This window comes from Kogia breviceps, chromosome 1, assembly GCF_026419965.1.
Source record: "Kogia breviceps isolate mKogBre1 chromosome 1, mKogBre1 haplotype 1, whole genome shotgun sequence".
In the NCBI taxonomy this organism is placed as follows: domain Eukaryota; kingdom Metazoa; phylum Chordata; class Mammalia; order Artiodactyla; family Physeteridae; genus Kogia; species Kogia breviceps.
The window spans coordinates 119,207,426-119,222,787 of NC_081310.1; the positions used below are offsets into that span (position 1 = coordinate 119,207,426).

Below are 15,362 nucleotides of genomic sequence, written 5' to 3' on the forward strand. Positions count from 1 at the left end.
CTAAAGTGTCATTTAAGACCACTGTTTCCTTATTGATTTTCTGTCTGGATGATCTGTCCATTGGTGTAAGTGGGTTGTTAAAGTCTCATACCATTATTGTATGATTGTCAATTTCTCCCTTTGTGTATGCTAATATTTTTGTCATATATTTAGGCACTTCTGTATGAGGTGCATATATGTTAACAAATGTTATGTCATATTCTTGTATTGATCCCTTTATCATTATATAATGCCCTTTGTCTTTCGTTATAGACTTTGTTTTAAAGTCGATTTTGTCTGAGTATTACTACCCTTGCTTTCTTGTCATTTCCATTTGCATGAATTGTCTTTTTCTATCCCCTCAATTTCAGTTTGTGTGTGTCTTTAACTCCAAAGTGAGTCTCTTTTAAGCAGCATATAGATGGGTCTTGATTTTTGTCTGATCTGTCTTTTGATTGGAGCATTTAGTCAACTGACATTTAAAGTGATTATTGATAGGTACACACTTATTGTCATTTTAAAATTTGTTTTCTGGTTATTTTTGTAGTTCTTCTGTGTTCTTTTAGTTTCTTCCTTTGTGGTTTGATAATTCTCTTAATGATATGCTCATGTTCCTTTCTTTTTAGTTTTTGTGTATCGTAGGATTTTTAATTAATTTTTTTACTGGTGTATAGTTGATTTACAATGTTGTGTTAGTTTCTGCTGTACAGCAAAGTGAATCAGCCATACATATACATATATCCACTCTCTTCCAGACTCCATTCCCATATAGGTCATTATACAGCACTGAATAGAGTTCCCTGTGCTATACAGTAGGTTCTTATTAGTTATCTTTTATATGTAGTAGTGTGAATATGTCAATCCCAATCTCCCAATTTCTTTCCCTCACCCATTGTAGGTTTTTGATTTGTTGTTACTATGGGGTTCATACATGTTGACCTATAACTATAGCTAATTCTTTTAAACTGGTAGTCATTTAAGTCCAAATATTCTAAAATGTCTACATTTTATTATTCCCCTCACCCATATTTTATTTTTGATATCTTATTTTACATCTTCATATTTATCCCTGTACTGTTTATTGTAGTTACAGTTGATTTTACAATTTTTTGTTTTTTAATCATCATACTAGCATATCTGAGTGGTTGAATCTTAGGCTTTACTATATATTTGCCTTTACTCTTGAGATTCTTTTCCCTTTCTGTCAATACTTCTTGTTGTAGCCTTTTCTCTTCTACTTGATGAAGACCCTTTAACATTTCTTTTAGGGTAATTTTAGTATTGATTAATTTAGTTTTTGCTTGTCTTAGAAGTTCTTTATCTCTCCTTTAATTCTAAGTAATAATCTTGCTGGATAGAGTATCTTAGGTTGTAGATTTATCCCTTTTAGCACTTTAAATATATCATTCCACTTTCTTCTGGCCTGCAAAACTTCTGCAGAAAAATTAGTTGGTAGCCTTATGGGGGTTCCCTTGTATGTGACTCTTTGTTTTCTCTTGCTGCCTTTAGAATTCTCTCTTTATTTTTAAATGTTGCCATTTTAATTATGATATGTGTTGCTGTGTGTCTGTTTAGGTTTATCTTGTTTGGGACCCTCTGTGCTTCTGTACTTGGAAATGTATTTCCTTCTTTAGGTCTGGGAAGTTTTTAGCTATAATTTCATCAAATACATTTTTAACTCTTTTGTCTCTCTTCTTTCTGGACCCCTATATGTGAATGTTGGTTCATTTGATGTTGTCTCAGAGGTCCCTTAAACTGTTCTCATTTTTAAAAATTTGTTGTCTTTTTGCTGATTGCACGATTTACATTTTTCTATCTTTCAGATCATTTATGCATTCGTCTGTATCACTTAGTCACTTGTTAATTCCCTATAGTGAGTTTTTCATTTAATTATTGTATTGTTCAGTTCTTACTATTTCTTTTTTATATTTTCTTGTTAAAATTCTCACTGTGTTCATCTGTTCTTTTCCCTAATTCAGTTAGCATTCTTATTACTAATGCTTTAAACTCTTTATTTGGTAAATTATTTATTAGTTTCATCAGTTGTTTTTAGGGGTTTTCTCTTGTTCTGTTGATTGAAACAAATTCATCTGTCTTCTCATTTTGCTTAACTTTCTCTGTTTTGATGAAATTAGGTGAAAAAGTTACCCACTGAGGTCCTGAAGGGGTATTCTTGTATGGGAGAGTCTGAGTGTGCCCATTGGCTTTGGTGGGAGAGTGGGATCTGATGTGAGCATGGGTCATGTTTTTTCCCAGCATGTGCTGGCAGCTATCACCTTGGTAAGAGGTTGGGCTGGAGATGGAGGGACCAGAGCCAGAGCCAGGTGTGAGCCAGGGTTTCTTTTCTCAGTGGCCAACACCACCCTACTGGGGGCAGGGTCAGGTCTAAAGTTGCTCAAGCAGAAAGCCTAAGGGTTCAGTCTGATCTGTCTTTGTTCCTTCTAAGTGTGTGCTCTTCCCTCCCAGCACTGGCACCCTTACCCCATGCAGAGCAGTGCTGGAGCAAGAGGGGCCAGTGTAGGTGCTCGGCGTGGGTCTGGGTACAGTCTATGGCATCCCTGGTCACAGTCAGAGTCTGGACTGCTTATGATGTGCTGCATCTGTAAGCACCATTAATAGCTGTCCCTGCCCCATTTAGCTGGGTCTAAAATGCCTTTGCAACCCTCACCCTAGTTTGGAGTTGGACTGCAGAGTAGGCAGGGCTGGTGTGGGTGCTCTGTGTGGGTCTGGGTACAGGCTGTTGTGGTGTCAGCTGTAGTCAGAGCCTGGGACCACTTCTGATGTACTGCTGCTTTAAGCACTGATAATGGATGCCCCTCCCTATTCAGATGCTGTTTTGTGTTTGGGCTGGCATAGTCCCTCACGACTGAGCACTCACCTCAGCCACAGCAGCCCTTTTCCTAGTGTGGAGTTGCACTGCAAAGCAAGCAAGACCTGAGCAGGCACTTGGCTCAGGCTGGGTAGCACACCGTGGAAGTTGTGGGAAATGGGACAGAGTACAGTGCAGTTTCAGTTTGCTTTCTCTGCCTTGTGTCAGGAGTAAGCAAGTGTTGCACTTCTTCACAAGTTGAGTTTAGGTTTCTTACAGCCCCATTGTTAGTCTCACTGGTTTTCTAACCAGCTTAGGGGACTTGTCTTCCCGCTTTGGGACCTGAGAGCTGGGGTGCCCAATACGTGGTTTGAACTGCTCACTCCCCAAGGAGGATTTCCCTCCTCTTCTGTGTCCCTTCACAGGGGCACAGGTCCCAATCTGACTGCTTCTCTTTCTTTTCTACTGGATTCCATGTGGATCTTTCTTACAGACTTGGATATACAAGAGTTTTTCTGACATTCTTCAGTTAGTTTTCAGTGAGAATTGTTCCACGTATAAATGTAGTTTTGGTTTGTTCCTGGTGGGGAGGTGAGTTTCATGTCCTCCTACTCTGCCATCTTGATTTTGATCCCTTCTCTTAATTCTCAGATCTTTTGTTTAGATCATATTCTTTCTACCTTGAAGAGTAATACTTAGAATGTGCTTTAGTGAGAATATTCTTGTGATGATTTTGTCTGAACGTTTGTTTATCCATTCTCATGGAAAGGATTTTTTTGTTTGATATGTGTTTCTATTTGGCACACTGTATGTTAAAACTATATGTTTTAGAACACTGAAGGTAGCATCTTGCTTTCTTTTGGCTTCCTTTGTGTTATTTTTCAACCTAACTTTTGAACCTTTGAAGATAAGTTATCTTTTCCCTCTGTTGTGGCTTTTTAGATTTTCTTTGCCTTTGATATTTTAGCATTTTCAGTGTAATATGTTAAGATACATGCTTAATCTTATTTTACAGCTTCTTGAATCTGTAAATTAATGTCCTTTATTATTGCTTTCCTTCAAACATTATATTTGCTCTATTCTGTTTCCTCTCATTCTGGAACTTTGAATAAAAATCATGTTAATTTTCTCTATCTTCTGTGACTCTTAATTTCTTTTCCATCTTTTCACAGTTTTGCCTTTCTGTGCCTTATTCTGGATGATTTCTTTTCATCTATCTTGTCATTCACTAATTCTCTCTTCATTTGTTTCTCACCCACTATGAACTCTTCCAATTTTATTTTCAGTTATTAAGATGTTTAAGATGTTATTCTTACTTATTTTTCAAATCTGCTATTCTACTTTATGTAATTTTCTGTTTCTTATTATTTTCAAGGTTTTTATTCTTTAAATATACTAAGAATAGCTATTTTATAGTTTCTTTCTGATAATTCTTTATCTTAAATGTTTGTGGGCCTCATACTGTCTTTTGTTTCTGATATATTTTAGTCCAGATTTTGTTTTATTTATTTAGTCTTGTTTTATTGGGTGCCTTGTTGTCTTTGACTACATGTTTATTCTTTTTCTTGAAAAAATTTGTAAGTATTACAATACTTACTAGGCCTGCCTAGTATGTAAGTAACTTAACTTCCTCTTTGGAGGATTCCTATTTACTTTTACCATGTGCATGGTGGCTCTACCCACCTTAAGTCCATTTCATGGCTTGGGATTAACTGGACCACTCAGGTGATGTGAACCTGTGCTGCAGATTTGCTTGAGGGTTTGTTTACTTTTGCTCCCTCCACATATAATGATTGTTCTAGCTTATTGTACAAAGGTTTAATTCTTGGGCTTCTTACCTTATATAGTCTTTGGATTTTCATATTTCTTTTTCTCATTTCATCATAATTTCAAATCAAAAGTCCAGCTTTGCCAGGACCTGCAAATTCCCCTGGGGCAAAAGCAGGTTTTGTGCTTATCTTACTTCTCTAAGTTTCTATTTTCCCTTCACTTTGTGCCTGGTAATTTCTTATTATTTTGTTGGGAGTTTAATGATGTTAATGTTCTTAATATTTGATCCTGAATTTTTATTCCTTTTTAGAGGAATGTTTGTTTGAATGACATACCTCAGTATTACCCCAATGAAATTTTCAGTTTCAATTTTATATGTCATTTCTAGATAGTTTTAGTTTATGGACATCTTCCTTATTTCTTTTAGTATTTTTGTTTTTAAAATTTTTTTGTCTGCACTGCACAGCATGTGGGATCTTAGTTCCCCGACGAGGGATCAAACCCATACCCCCTGCATTGGAAGCATGGAGTCTTAACCACTGGACTGACAGGGAAATTCCTTCTTTTAGCTTTAAAAAATGATATAATACTTATTTTTAAAAATTCTACAGCCAGTAATTCTAACATCTGAAATCTTGCAATCAGGTCAAAGTCTGTCTTTTGTTCATTCTGCTGACTTTGCTCATAGTGCTTTGTTTACTCTTGTGATTTTTTATTGTGAGGTCATGTAATTTCAGCTGTGGAAATTCTTTAAGGCCTGAACTGGAAGTATATTTTTACAGAGGAAATTTACATTTGCAGCTTCTGGAATCCTGGGGGAACTTAGGGGAACTTCAAATTAAGTTTTGGCTTGGAGCTTTTTAGGATATTCAAGCAGCATATATTCTGTTCCCACACATGCCTAAGTACTAGTTTGTTATTATGATTTCTCAGAGGAGACACTTATTGACAGACCATTATAAATAGTATTATAATAGACAGTCTTTAGTTATCATTGCCCTCTCTCCAGATCTATGATCTACTTTTCCTATTTTTTTCTGAGAGTTGGAACACAAGCCCCTTCATTTCTACACAGATTTTGAGATTGGAATTAAAAAATATATAAACCTGGAACATTATTCTGTTGTTTAACATCCTTCATTGTTTTTCATGACTTAGGAAGCGTACACCTCTGAGCAAGTTATATGAATCCTGTTATGATTTTGTCCTTATTATTTTTCCAATCATATCTGCTATGATTTCTCCCTCATACTTTAAGTTTCATGCTATTGAAATATATTTCTTTTAGACTTCAGAATGTATCATCCTGTCTCTTCCATTTTTGCCTTTGTATATGCTCTTTCACATCTATTGTGATTTTCCCCCATCTCCCATTACTCTTGTTAATTGTTACTGGCTTTCAAATGTTTCAACTCAGCTGTCATTTTCTGGAACTTTCCCTCTCTATGTCTGTCTCCCCTTACCTCTAACCATTACTGGTCCTATTAAGATTTGGTGTCCCCCCTATGTATTGATATATTCCCAGAATTTCTAGTGAGTACCCATCAGTGCTTATCTTTGATTATTTGTCTGCCTGCCCAGTTGTACTGTAAATACCTTGAATTTTAAGGTCCAGTTTCTGTATACACTATACCATCATTACCATCATCATAATAGTATTTAACGTTTGTTGACTATATGCTAGAAAACATTGTGGTTAAATGTTTTAAGTTGCATTATCGTGTGTAATCTTAACAGGAACTCTTCAAGATATGAATAACTATCATTTTACATGTGGAAAAATAGAGAGAGATTGGTTAAGTATCATGCCCAAGTGTAGGTATCTAGTAAAAGGAAATAGAATAATTTGAACCCAGAGAAGGGCATGAACTTTTTTCCCTTAGTGTTTTTTATGAGGTTGAAAAGTGAATGCATACGTATAAAGCATATAAACTAGCACCTGGCACTTAGGATTTAGTAAATATTTAGCTATCAAGTGGAGTCAGTAGCTTTTTTTCATAATATTTAAATAAGTAAATGCAATTATTTAGAAAAATATAAAAATCAAGATAGGGAATAATGAAAATCATGAATAATTTCACCATTAGGAGACAAATTACTTTTGAGATTTTTGTGTGTATTCTTTCCTTTCACATGCACTATTTATATAAATACTGTTTTTAACTTGCCCTTTTTATTCTATGATTTTTATGAATATCCAAATTAGTAATAAATAAATAAACATCTATATCATCATTTACAGTGGCTGACGACATGATATACCATTGTATCACCATAATTTAATCTGTCTCCTTTTGGATATTTAGGTTGTTTCCAATGCTTAGCTACTACTAAAAAATGTAGCACAAAATGTCCCTATATATTCACCTTTGAGTCCTTGGGCAATAACAATCTTGAAAGGTCAGTAAAAGGTGATGATATCGGTGCATCTGTTTATGCATAACTCTCTCATTTTGGAGTATGTAATAGAGGAAAAAGTAATTGTTACAAATAATTTGTTTTCTTGGTATGTATTTTTTATTAAGTATTACCTATCTACAACTTTCTCTTTTAGAATTACAGAATGAAAACTTAAAAGAAGCAAATGAGAAGCAGGATCATTTGACATCAGAACTAGAAGATATTAAAATGTCTTTGCAAAGAAGTGTGGTATGATTTAAAAACTGATTAGTGTGTGATAATTCTCACACCATCAGTCAGTCAACAAATATTTACTGAATGCTAATACTATGTACAAGGACCTGAAGCTTCAAATAGAGAAGATACAATCTCTGTCTACAAATGCTTATAGTTTAGAGACATTTGATAAAAACACATCAAAAGTATAACAAACACAAGACTATACTAGGTACCAACATGATTCAGGCAAAAATTCTACAATATTTCTAAGAATTGAAAGAACATTATGGGCTGGATTGGTTAGGAAGACTCCATGGAGAGGTTGAGAGTATAGGTGGGCTTTGGAGGAATGGTGAATTGAAATAAGAGTAGTGGGTGTGGCACTCCAGATTGGCCAGGGTGGAGTAGAGGAGGGGTGAAAGAGTAAAGAGAGAGGGAGGGAGAGGCAGTGAATTACAGAAAGCAGATGAATTCAGCCATTTTTCTTAAGGTCCTTGGTTCATAGGGGTTTTTTTGTACTTTATTTCATTTAGAGTACTCAAAAGGCTTTAGAGGAAGATTTACAAATAGCAACAAAAAAAATATATCAGCTCACTGGAGAAAAAGAAGCACAAATGGAAGAATTTAATGAAGCTAAAGCTGCCCATTCATTTGTGGTTACTGAACTTAAAACTACTACCTGCAACTTGAAAGAATTATTGACAACAGAACAGCAAAGGTAAAAATACTTCTTATTTAGCTGAATAAAAACAATTTACTTCTAATATTCAGTGCCATTTTCTATTCATTGACAACTGACTTGTAATTCCTATAACAACTATAACCAAGTCTCTTTTTTATATATAAAGTGGGAACACATTTTAAGAGTTTGTATTGGGTAGGCAGGTATCCCAGGAAAAGATAGCAGGTATTCTCTAGGATAGTTCCAATGCATGCTTTTCGTAGAGTTAAGCAATATAGACAAGCTTATAAGGGCTGATGCAGTGATATCACATATTTAATTAAACTGTGGGTTATTATATAGAAATAACTTCCTAGGTTGTTGGTTTGTTTTACTGGGGTCTGTAACCTTCTTTCTGATTTATAAATTTAGCAACTAGCCTGGTACAGAGTAGGTACTCAAACATTTTTAATAAATCAATGGATTAATGAATATGGTTAGGTATATATAAAATATTCATCTGCATTTCATCTAAATAGTTTTTCTAAAACTTGAGTTAAAAACCTCCTCTGTTTTCCACTATTTTGTATTAAGGAAATGTTTGTATGAAGTTGTGTTATGAGACCTAGGTAATTATTTTTGTCCTGTTAGTATAAGGGTTAATTAAGTCTGGAAGATGAAAGAGAGGAATAAGCTTCTCTCTGAAGTCATGACCTGGGCCTAGTGGAGTTTCTTCTCTACTGCTTGTGTATAGTGAAGGAAGGAAAACTAGAAATTCTAGCTCAGTTAATCTTGTATATTCTTGATTGACCTATCCAGGTGATTTTCAAATTTTCAAATTTTAAGTGACCTTGGATGTCATCTGTTCCAATTACCTCAGTTTTATAGATGAGGAATGGAAAGCCAGTGGAGTTAAGTGAATTGGGTAATTCTCATATTTATATTATTCCTAAGGCAGAATTCAGTATAATAGTAGTTATATACTCAATCTCTTTCAAAGTTCTAGGATGCATTGATTATCATCAATAGCTAAGAGATAAATCATGACAATAAGTTTGAGGTTTTATGTAGATGTAATTAATATAAACTGTGTATGTATAATAGTAATATCTTGTTTTGAAATGTTACACTATCTGGCACAAAGTAGGTTGTCAAGAAATGTGTAGTAATTGAATGAGTGAATCTATGATAAGATATACTGTTGCTAAATTGTACCAGTTTTAGTTACTAGATGAATTCTGACTAAAAGAATATTTTACATTATGAACTAATATATTTTACAAGATTGGAAAGAAATGAAGATCAATTGAAAGTACTTACCATGGAGCTTCAGAAGAAATCAAGTGATCTGGGTAAGTTTTAGAGAATAACATATATACATGATAATATTAGCCAATTATAAAACCATCAACATTATTACAGAATAAAATATAGTTTCTCCTCCATCATTTACCAATAGTGATTATTTGATAACTCTTAATTTGATTTTTCAAAGATAGAAAATTTATATGGGAACATATGTATATGTATAACTGATTCACTGTGTTGTAAAGCAGAAACTAACACACCATTGTAAAACAGTTATACTCCAATAAAGATGTTAAAAAAAAAAAAGAAAAAAAAAGGTTGAAAATTTAAATCTTAAGAAAGACTTTTCAGTTTCATTATACAGCTCATAGATAACCTAGAAGTGTAAGGAGCCTAAGAAATGTTTTTGTAGTCTTTTTTTTTTCTTACTATATATATATATATATATATATATATATATATTTTATACAGCAGGTTCTTATTAGTCATCAGTTTTATCCACATCAGTGTATACATGTCAATCCCAATCCACCAGTTCATCCCACCACCTCCCCCCACCACCACCGCTTTCCCCCCTTGGTGTGCATACATTTGTTCTCTACTTCTGTATCTCAATTTCTGCCCTGCAAATCGGTTCATCTGTACCATTTTTCTAGGTTCCACATATATGCGTTAATATACGATATTTCTTTTTCTCTTTCTGACTTCACTCTGTATGACAGTCTCTAGATCCATCCACGTCTCAACAAATGACCCAATTTCGTTCCTTTTTATGGCTCAGTAATATTCCATTCTATATATGTACCACATCTTCTTTATCCATTCGTCTGTCAATGGGCATTTAGGTTGCTTCCATGGCCTGGCTATTGTAAATAGTGCAGCAATGAACATTGGGGTGCATGTGCCTTTTTGAATTATGGTTTTCTCTGGGTATATGCCCGGTAGTGGGATTGCTGGGTCAGATGGTAATTCTATTTTTAGTTTTTTAAGGAGCCTCCATACTGTTCTCCATAGTGGCTGCATCAATTTACATTCCCACCAACAGTGCAAGAGGGTTCCCTTTTCTCCACACCCTCTCCAGCATTTGCTGTTTGTAGGTTTTCTGATGATGCCCATTCTAACTGGTGTGAGGTAATTCCTCACTGTAGTTTTGATTTGTATTTCTCTAATTGGTGATGTTGAGCAGCTTTTCATGTGCTTCTTGGCCATCTGTATGTCTTCTTTGGAGAAATGTCTATGTAGGTCTTCCCATTTTTGGATTGGGTTGTTTGTTTTTTTTAAATATTGAGCTGCATGAGCTGTTTATATATTTTGGAGATTAATCCTTTGTCTGCTGATTTGTTTGCAAATATTTTCTCCCACTCTGAGGGTTGTCTTTTCATCTTGTTCATGGTTTCCTTTGCTGTGTAAAAGCTTTTAAGTTTCATTAGGTCCCATTTATTTATTTTTTTTAAAATTTCCATTACTCTAGGAGGTGGGTCAAAAAATACTTGCTGTGATTTATGTCAAAGAGTGTTCTTCCTATGTTTTCCTCTAAGAGTTTTATAGTGTCCGGTCTTACATTTAGGTCTCTAATCCATTTTGAGTTTAGTTTTGTGTATGGTATTAGGGAGTGTTCTAATTTCATTCTTTTACATGTAGCTGTCCAGTTTTCCCAGCACCGATTATTGAAGAAACTGTCTTTTCTCCATTGTATATCCTTGCCTCCTTTGTCATAGATTAGTTGACCACAGGTGTGTGGGTTTATCTCTGGGCTTTCTATCTTGTTCCATTGATCTATATTTCTGTTTTTGTGCCAGTATCATATTGTCTTGATTACTGTAGCTTTGAAATCAAGGAGTCCGATTCCTCCAGCTCTGTTTTTCTCCCTCAAGACTGCTTTGGCTATTTAGAATCTTTTGTGTATCCATGCAAATTTTAAGATTTTTTGTTCTAATTCTGTAAAAACTGCCATTGGTAATTTGATAGGGATTGCATTGAATCTGTAGATTGCTTTGGGTAGTATAGTCATTTTCACAATACTGATTCTTCCAATCCAAGAACATGGCATATCTCTCCATCTGTTAGTATCATCTTTAATTGCTTTCATCAGTGTCTTATAGTTTTCTGCATACAGGTCTTTTGTCTCCCTAGGTAGGTTTATTCCTAGGTATTTTCTTTTTGTTGCAAAGGTAAATGGCAGTGTTTCCTTAATTTCTTTTTCAGATCTTTCATCATTAGTATATAGGAATGCAAGAGAGTTCTGTGCATTAATTTTATATCCTGCAACTTTACCAAATTCATTGATTAGCTCTAGTAGTTTTCTCATGGCATCTTTAGGATTCTCTATTTATAGTGTCATGTCATCTGCAAGCAGTGACAGTTTCACTTCTTCATTTCCAGTTTGTATTCCTTTTATTTCTTTTTCTTCTCTGATTGCCATGGCTAGGACTTCCAAAACTATGTTGAATAATAGTGGTGAGAGTGGACATCCTTGTCTTGTTCCTGATCTTAGAGGAAATGCTTTCAGTTTTTCACCATTGAGAATGATGTTTGCTGTGGGTTTGTCATATATGGCCTTTATTATGTTGAGGTAGGTTCCCTCTATGCCCACTTTCTGGAGAGTTTTTATCATATATGGGAGTTGAATTTTGTCAAAAGCTTTTTCTACATCTATTGAGATGATCATATGGTTTTTATTCTTCAATTTGTTTATATGGTGTATCACATTGATTTGCATATATTGAAGAATCCTTGCATCTCTGGGATAAATCCCACTTGATCATGGTGTATGATCCTTTTAATGTGTTGTTGGATTCTGTTTGCTAGTATTTTGTTGAGGATGTTTGAATCTATGTTCATCAATGATATTGGTCTGTAGTTTTCTTTTTTTGTAGTATCTTTGTCTGGTTTTGGTATTAGGGTGATGGTGGCCTCATAGAATGAGTTTCAGAGTGTTCCTTCCTCTGCAATTTTTTGGAAGAGTTTGAGAAGGATGGGTGTTAGCTCTTCTCTAAATGTTTGATAGAATTCACCTGTGAAGCCATCTTGTCCTGGACTTTTGTCAGAAAATTTTTAATCACGGTTTCAATTTCAGTGCTTGTGATTGGTCTGTTCACATTTTCTATTTCTTCCTGGTTCAGTCACAGCAGGTTGTGCATTTCAAAGAATTTGTCCATTTCTTCCAGGTTGTCCATTTTAGTGGCTAGAATTACTTGTAGTTGTCTCTTAGGATGCTTTGTATTTCTGCAGTGTCTGTTGTAACTTCTCCGTTTTCTTTTCTAATTTTATTGATTTGAGTCCTCTCCCTCTTTTTCTTGATGAGTCTGGCTAATGGTTTATCACTTTTGTTTATCTTCTCAAAGAACGAGCTTTTAGTTTTATCGATCTTTGCTATTGTTTTCTTTGTTTCTATTTCATTTATTTCTGCTGTGATCATTATGATTTCTTTCCTTCTGCTAACTTTGGGTTTTGTTTGTTGTTCTTTCACTAGTTCCTTTAGGTGTAAGGTTAGATTGTTTATTTGAGGTATTTCTTGTTTCTTGATGTAGGCTTTTATAGCTATAAACTTCCCTCTTAGAACTGCTTTTGCTGAATCCATAGGTTTTGGATCATCGTGTTTTCATTGTCATTTGTCTCTAAATATTTTTTGATTTCCTCTTTGATTTCTTCAGTGATCTCTTAGTTATTTAGTAACGTACTGTTTAGCCTCCATTCGTTTGTGGTTTTTACGTTTTTTCCCTTGTAATTCGTTTCTAATCTCGTAGCATTGTGGGCAGAAAACATGCTTGATATGATTTCAGTTTTCTTAAATTTACTGTGATTTGTGACCCAAGATGTGATCTATCCTGGAGAATATTCCATGTGCACTTGAGAAGAAAGTATAATCTGCTGTTTTTGGATGGAATGTCATATAAATATCAATTAAATCTATCTGGTCTACTGTGTCATTTAAAGCTTGTGTTTGCTTATTAATTTTCTGTTTGGATGATCTGTCCATTGGTGTAAGTGAGGTGTTAAAGCCCCCCACTATTATTGTGTTACTGTTGATTTCCTCTTTTAGAGCTGCTAGCATTTGCCTTATGTATTGAGGTGCTCCTATGTTGGGTGCATATATATTTATAATTGTTATATCTTCTTCTTGGATTGATCCCTTGATCATTCTGTACTGTCTTTCCTTGTCTCTTGTAACATTCTTTATTTTAAAGTCTATTTTATCTGATATGAGTATTGCTACTCCAGCTTTCTTTTGATTTCCATTTGCATGGAATATCTTTTTCCATCCCCTCACTTTCAGTCTGTATGTGTCCCTAAGCCTAAAGTGGGTCTCTTGTAGACAGCATATATATGGGTCTTGTTTTTGTGTCCATTCAGCAAGCCTGTGTCTTTTGGTTGGAGCATTTAATCCATTCACGTTTAAGGTAATTATCGATATGTATGTTCCTATGACCATTTTCTTAATTGTTTTGGGTTTGTTTGTGTAGGTCCTTTTCTTCTCTTGTGTTTCCCACTTAGTGAAGTTCCTTTAGCATTTGTCGTACAGCTGGTTTGGTGGTGCTGAATTCTCTTAGCTTTTGCTTGTCTGTAAAGCTTTTGATTTCTCCATGGACTCTGAATGAGATCCTTGCCAGGTAGAGTAATCTTGGTTGTAGGTTCTTCCCTTTCATCACTTTAAATATATCATGCCACTCCCTTCTGGCTTGTAGAGTTTCTGCTGAGAAATCAGCTGTTAACCTTATGGGAGTTCCCTGTATGTTATTTGTCGTTTTTCCCTTGTTGTTTTCAATAATTTTTCTTTGTCTTTAATTTTTGCCAATTTGATTACTATGTGTCTCAGCATGTTTCTCCATGGGTTTATCCTGTATGGGACTCTCTGCGCTTCCTGGACTTGTGTGGCTATTTCCTTTCCCATGTTAGGGAACTTTTCGACTATAATCTGTTGAAATATTTTCTTGGGTCCTTTATCTCTCTCTTTTCTTTCTGGCACCACTATAATGTGAATGTTGTTGCATTTAATGTTGTCCCAGAGGTCTCTTAGGCTGTCTTCATTTCTTTTCATACTTTTTTCTTTATTCTGTTCTGCAGCAGTGAATTCCACAATTCTGTCTTCCAGGTCACTTATCCTTTTTTCTGCCTCAGTTATTCTTCTATTGATTCCTTCTAGTGTAGTTTTCATTTCAGTTATTGTACTGTTCATCTCTGTTTGTTCTTTAATTTTTCTAGGTCTTCATTAAACATTTCTTGCATCTTCTCAATCTTTGCCTCCTTTTTTTTCTGAGGTCCTAGATCATCTTCACTATCATTATTCTGAATTCTTTTTCTGGAAGGTTGCCTATCTCCACTTCATTTAATTGTTTTTCTAGGATTTTATCTTGTTCCTTCATCTGGTACTAGCCCTCTGCCTTTTCATCTTGTCTATCTTTCTGTGAATGTGGTTTTTATTCCACAGGCTACAGAATTGTAGTTCTTCTTGTTTCTGCTCTCTGCCCACTGGTGGATGAGGCTATCTAAGAGGCTTCTGCCTGAAACTGCCTTTTACCCCTTGCTCTCCTTCTAGACATTTGCCATGGGTTTTTAGGCTCTGCATATGGGAAGAGAAGATTCCTTCCATAGAGTGTTATAAATGTGCGCTTGATGCATTCTCAAGATTGTAGCAGCTGGCTAGGCAAGTCTGAAATTTGTAGGGTAGGCTGGAACTCTGGAGCATGCCTTGAAGCTGCTGCCCACGGGTGGAATGTCTTCCTCCTGTAGTATTTTTTTTCTTAATTTAGGATTCAGAGGCCTTAATAATAATTATTAGTGGGAAATGTCTTATATTTTGATGGAATTTTGAAATTTCACTTATTAGCCATGTTGAATTATGAACTATTTACAGGAAAATATGACCCTACTTTATCATGTGGTGTTGTTAATACTCAACTTTCATGGCTAAAAGAGAGAAGTTTGTAGTTATTTTGTGAATTTATGACCATTTAGTTAACTAATTTTAATAAGTCTATGCTTCATATTTATAAAGCTTCATATTTACAATTGTGGAGAATTATAAACATATATAAACATTTTTTTCCAATTTTGGTGAAAAGAATTATTTTATAAATTAAGATAATTCATGGATTGGCAGGCATTTTTCTGGAAATCTCTATAACTTTCTATAACCTTTATTATTAACTTTGGATACTTATATAATTAAAATAATTGTAAGCAGTAGTGACTGTTAGGATGTTTGGTTGAACTTTG

The 15,362-nt window shown here is 34.8% G+C and overlaps 1 protein-coding gene across 2 annotated transcripts in view; it reads left to right on the forward strand.

The window, feature by feature from the left end:
• The window catches only part of SYCP1 (synaptonemal complex protein 1), a 161,623-nt gene that overhangs the window by 46,723 nt on the left and 99,538 nt on the right, over window positions 1-15,362 (forward strand). For both annotated transcript variants that reach the window (XM_059037095.1, XM_059037102.1), the window contains exons 12-14: window positions 7,113-7,207; window positions 7,711-7,895; window positions 9,123-9,190. In XM_059037095.1, the coding sequence (XP_058893078.1) occupies window positions 7,113-7,207; window positions 7,711-7,895; window positions 9,123-9,190 (348 nt within the window). The remainder of the gene's footprint in view (window positions 1-7,112; window positions 7,208-7,710; window positions 7,896-9,122; window positions 9,191-15,362) is intronic.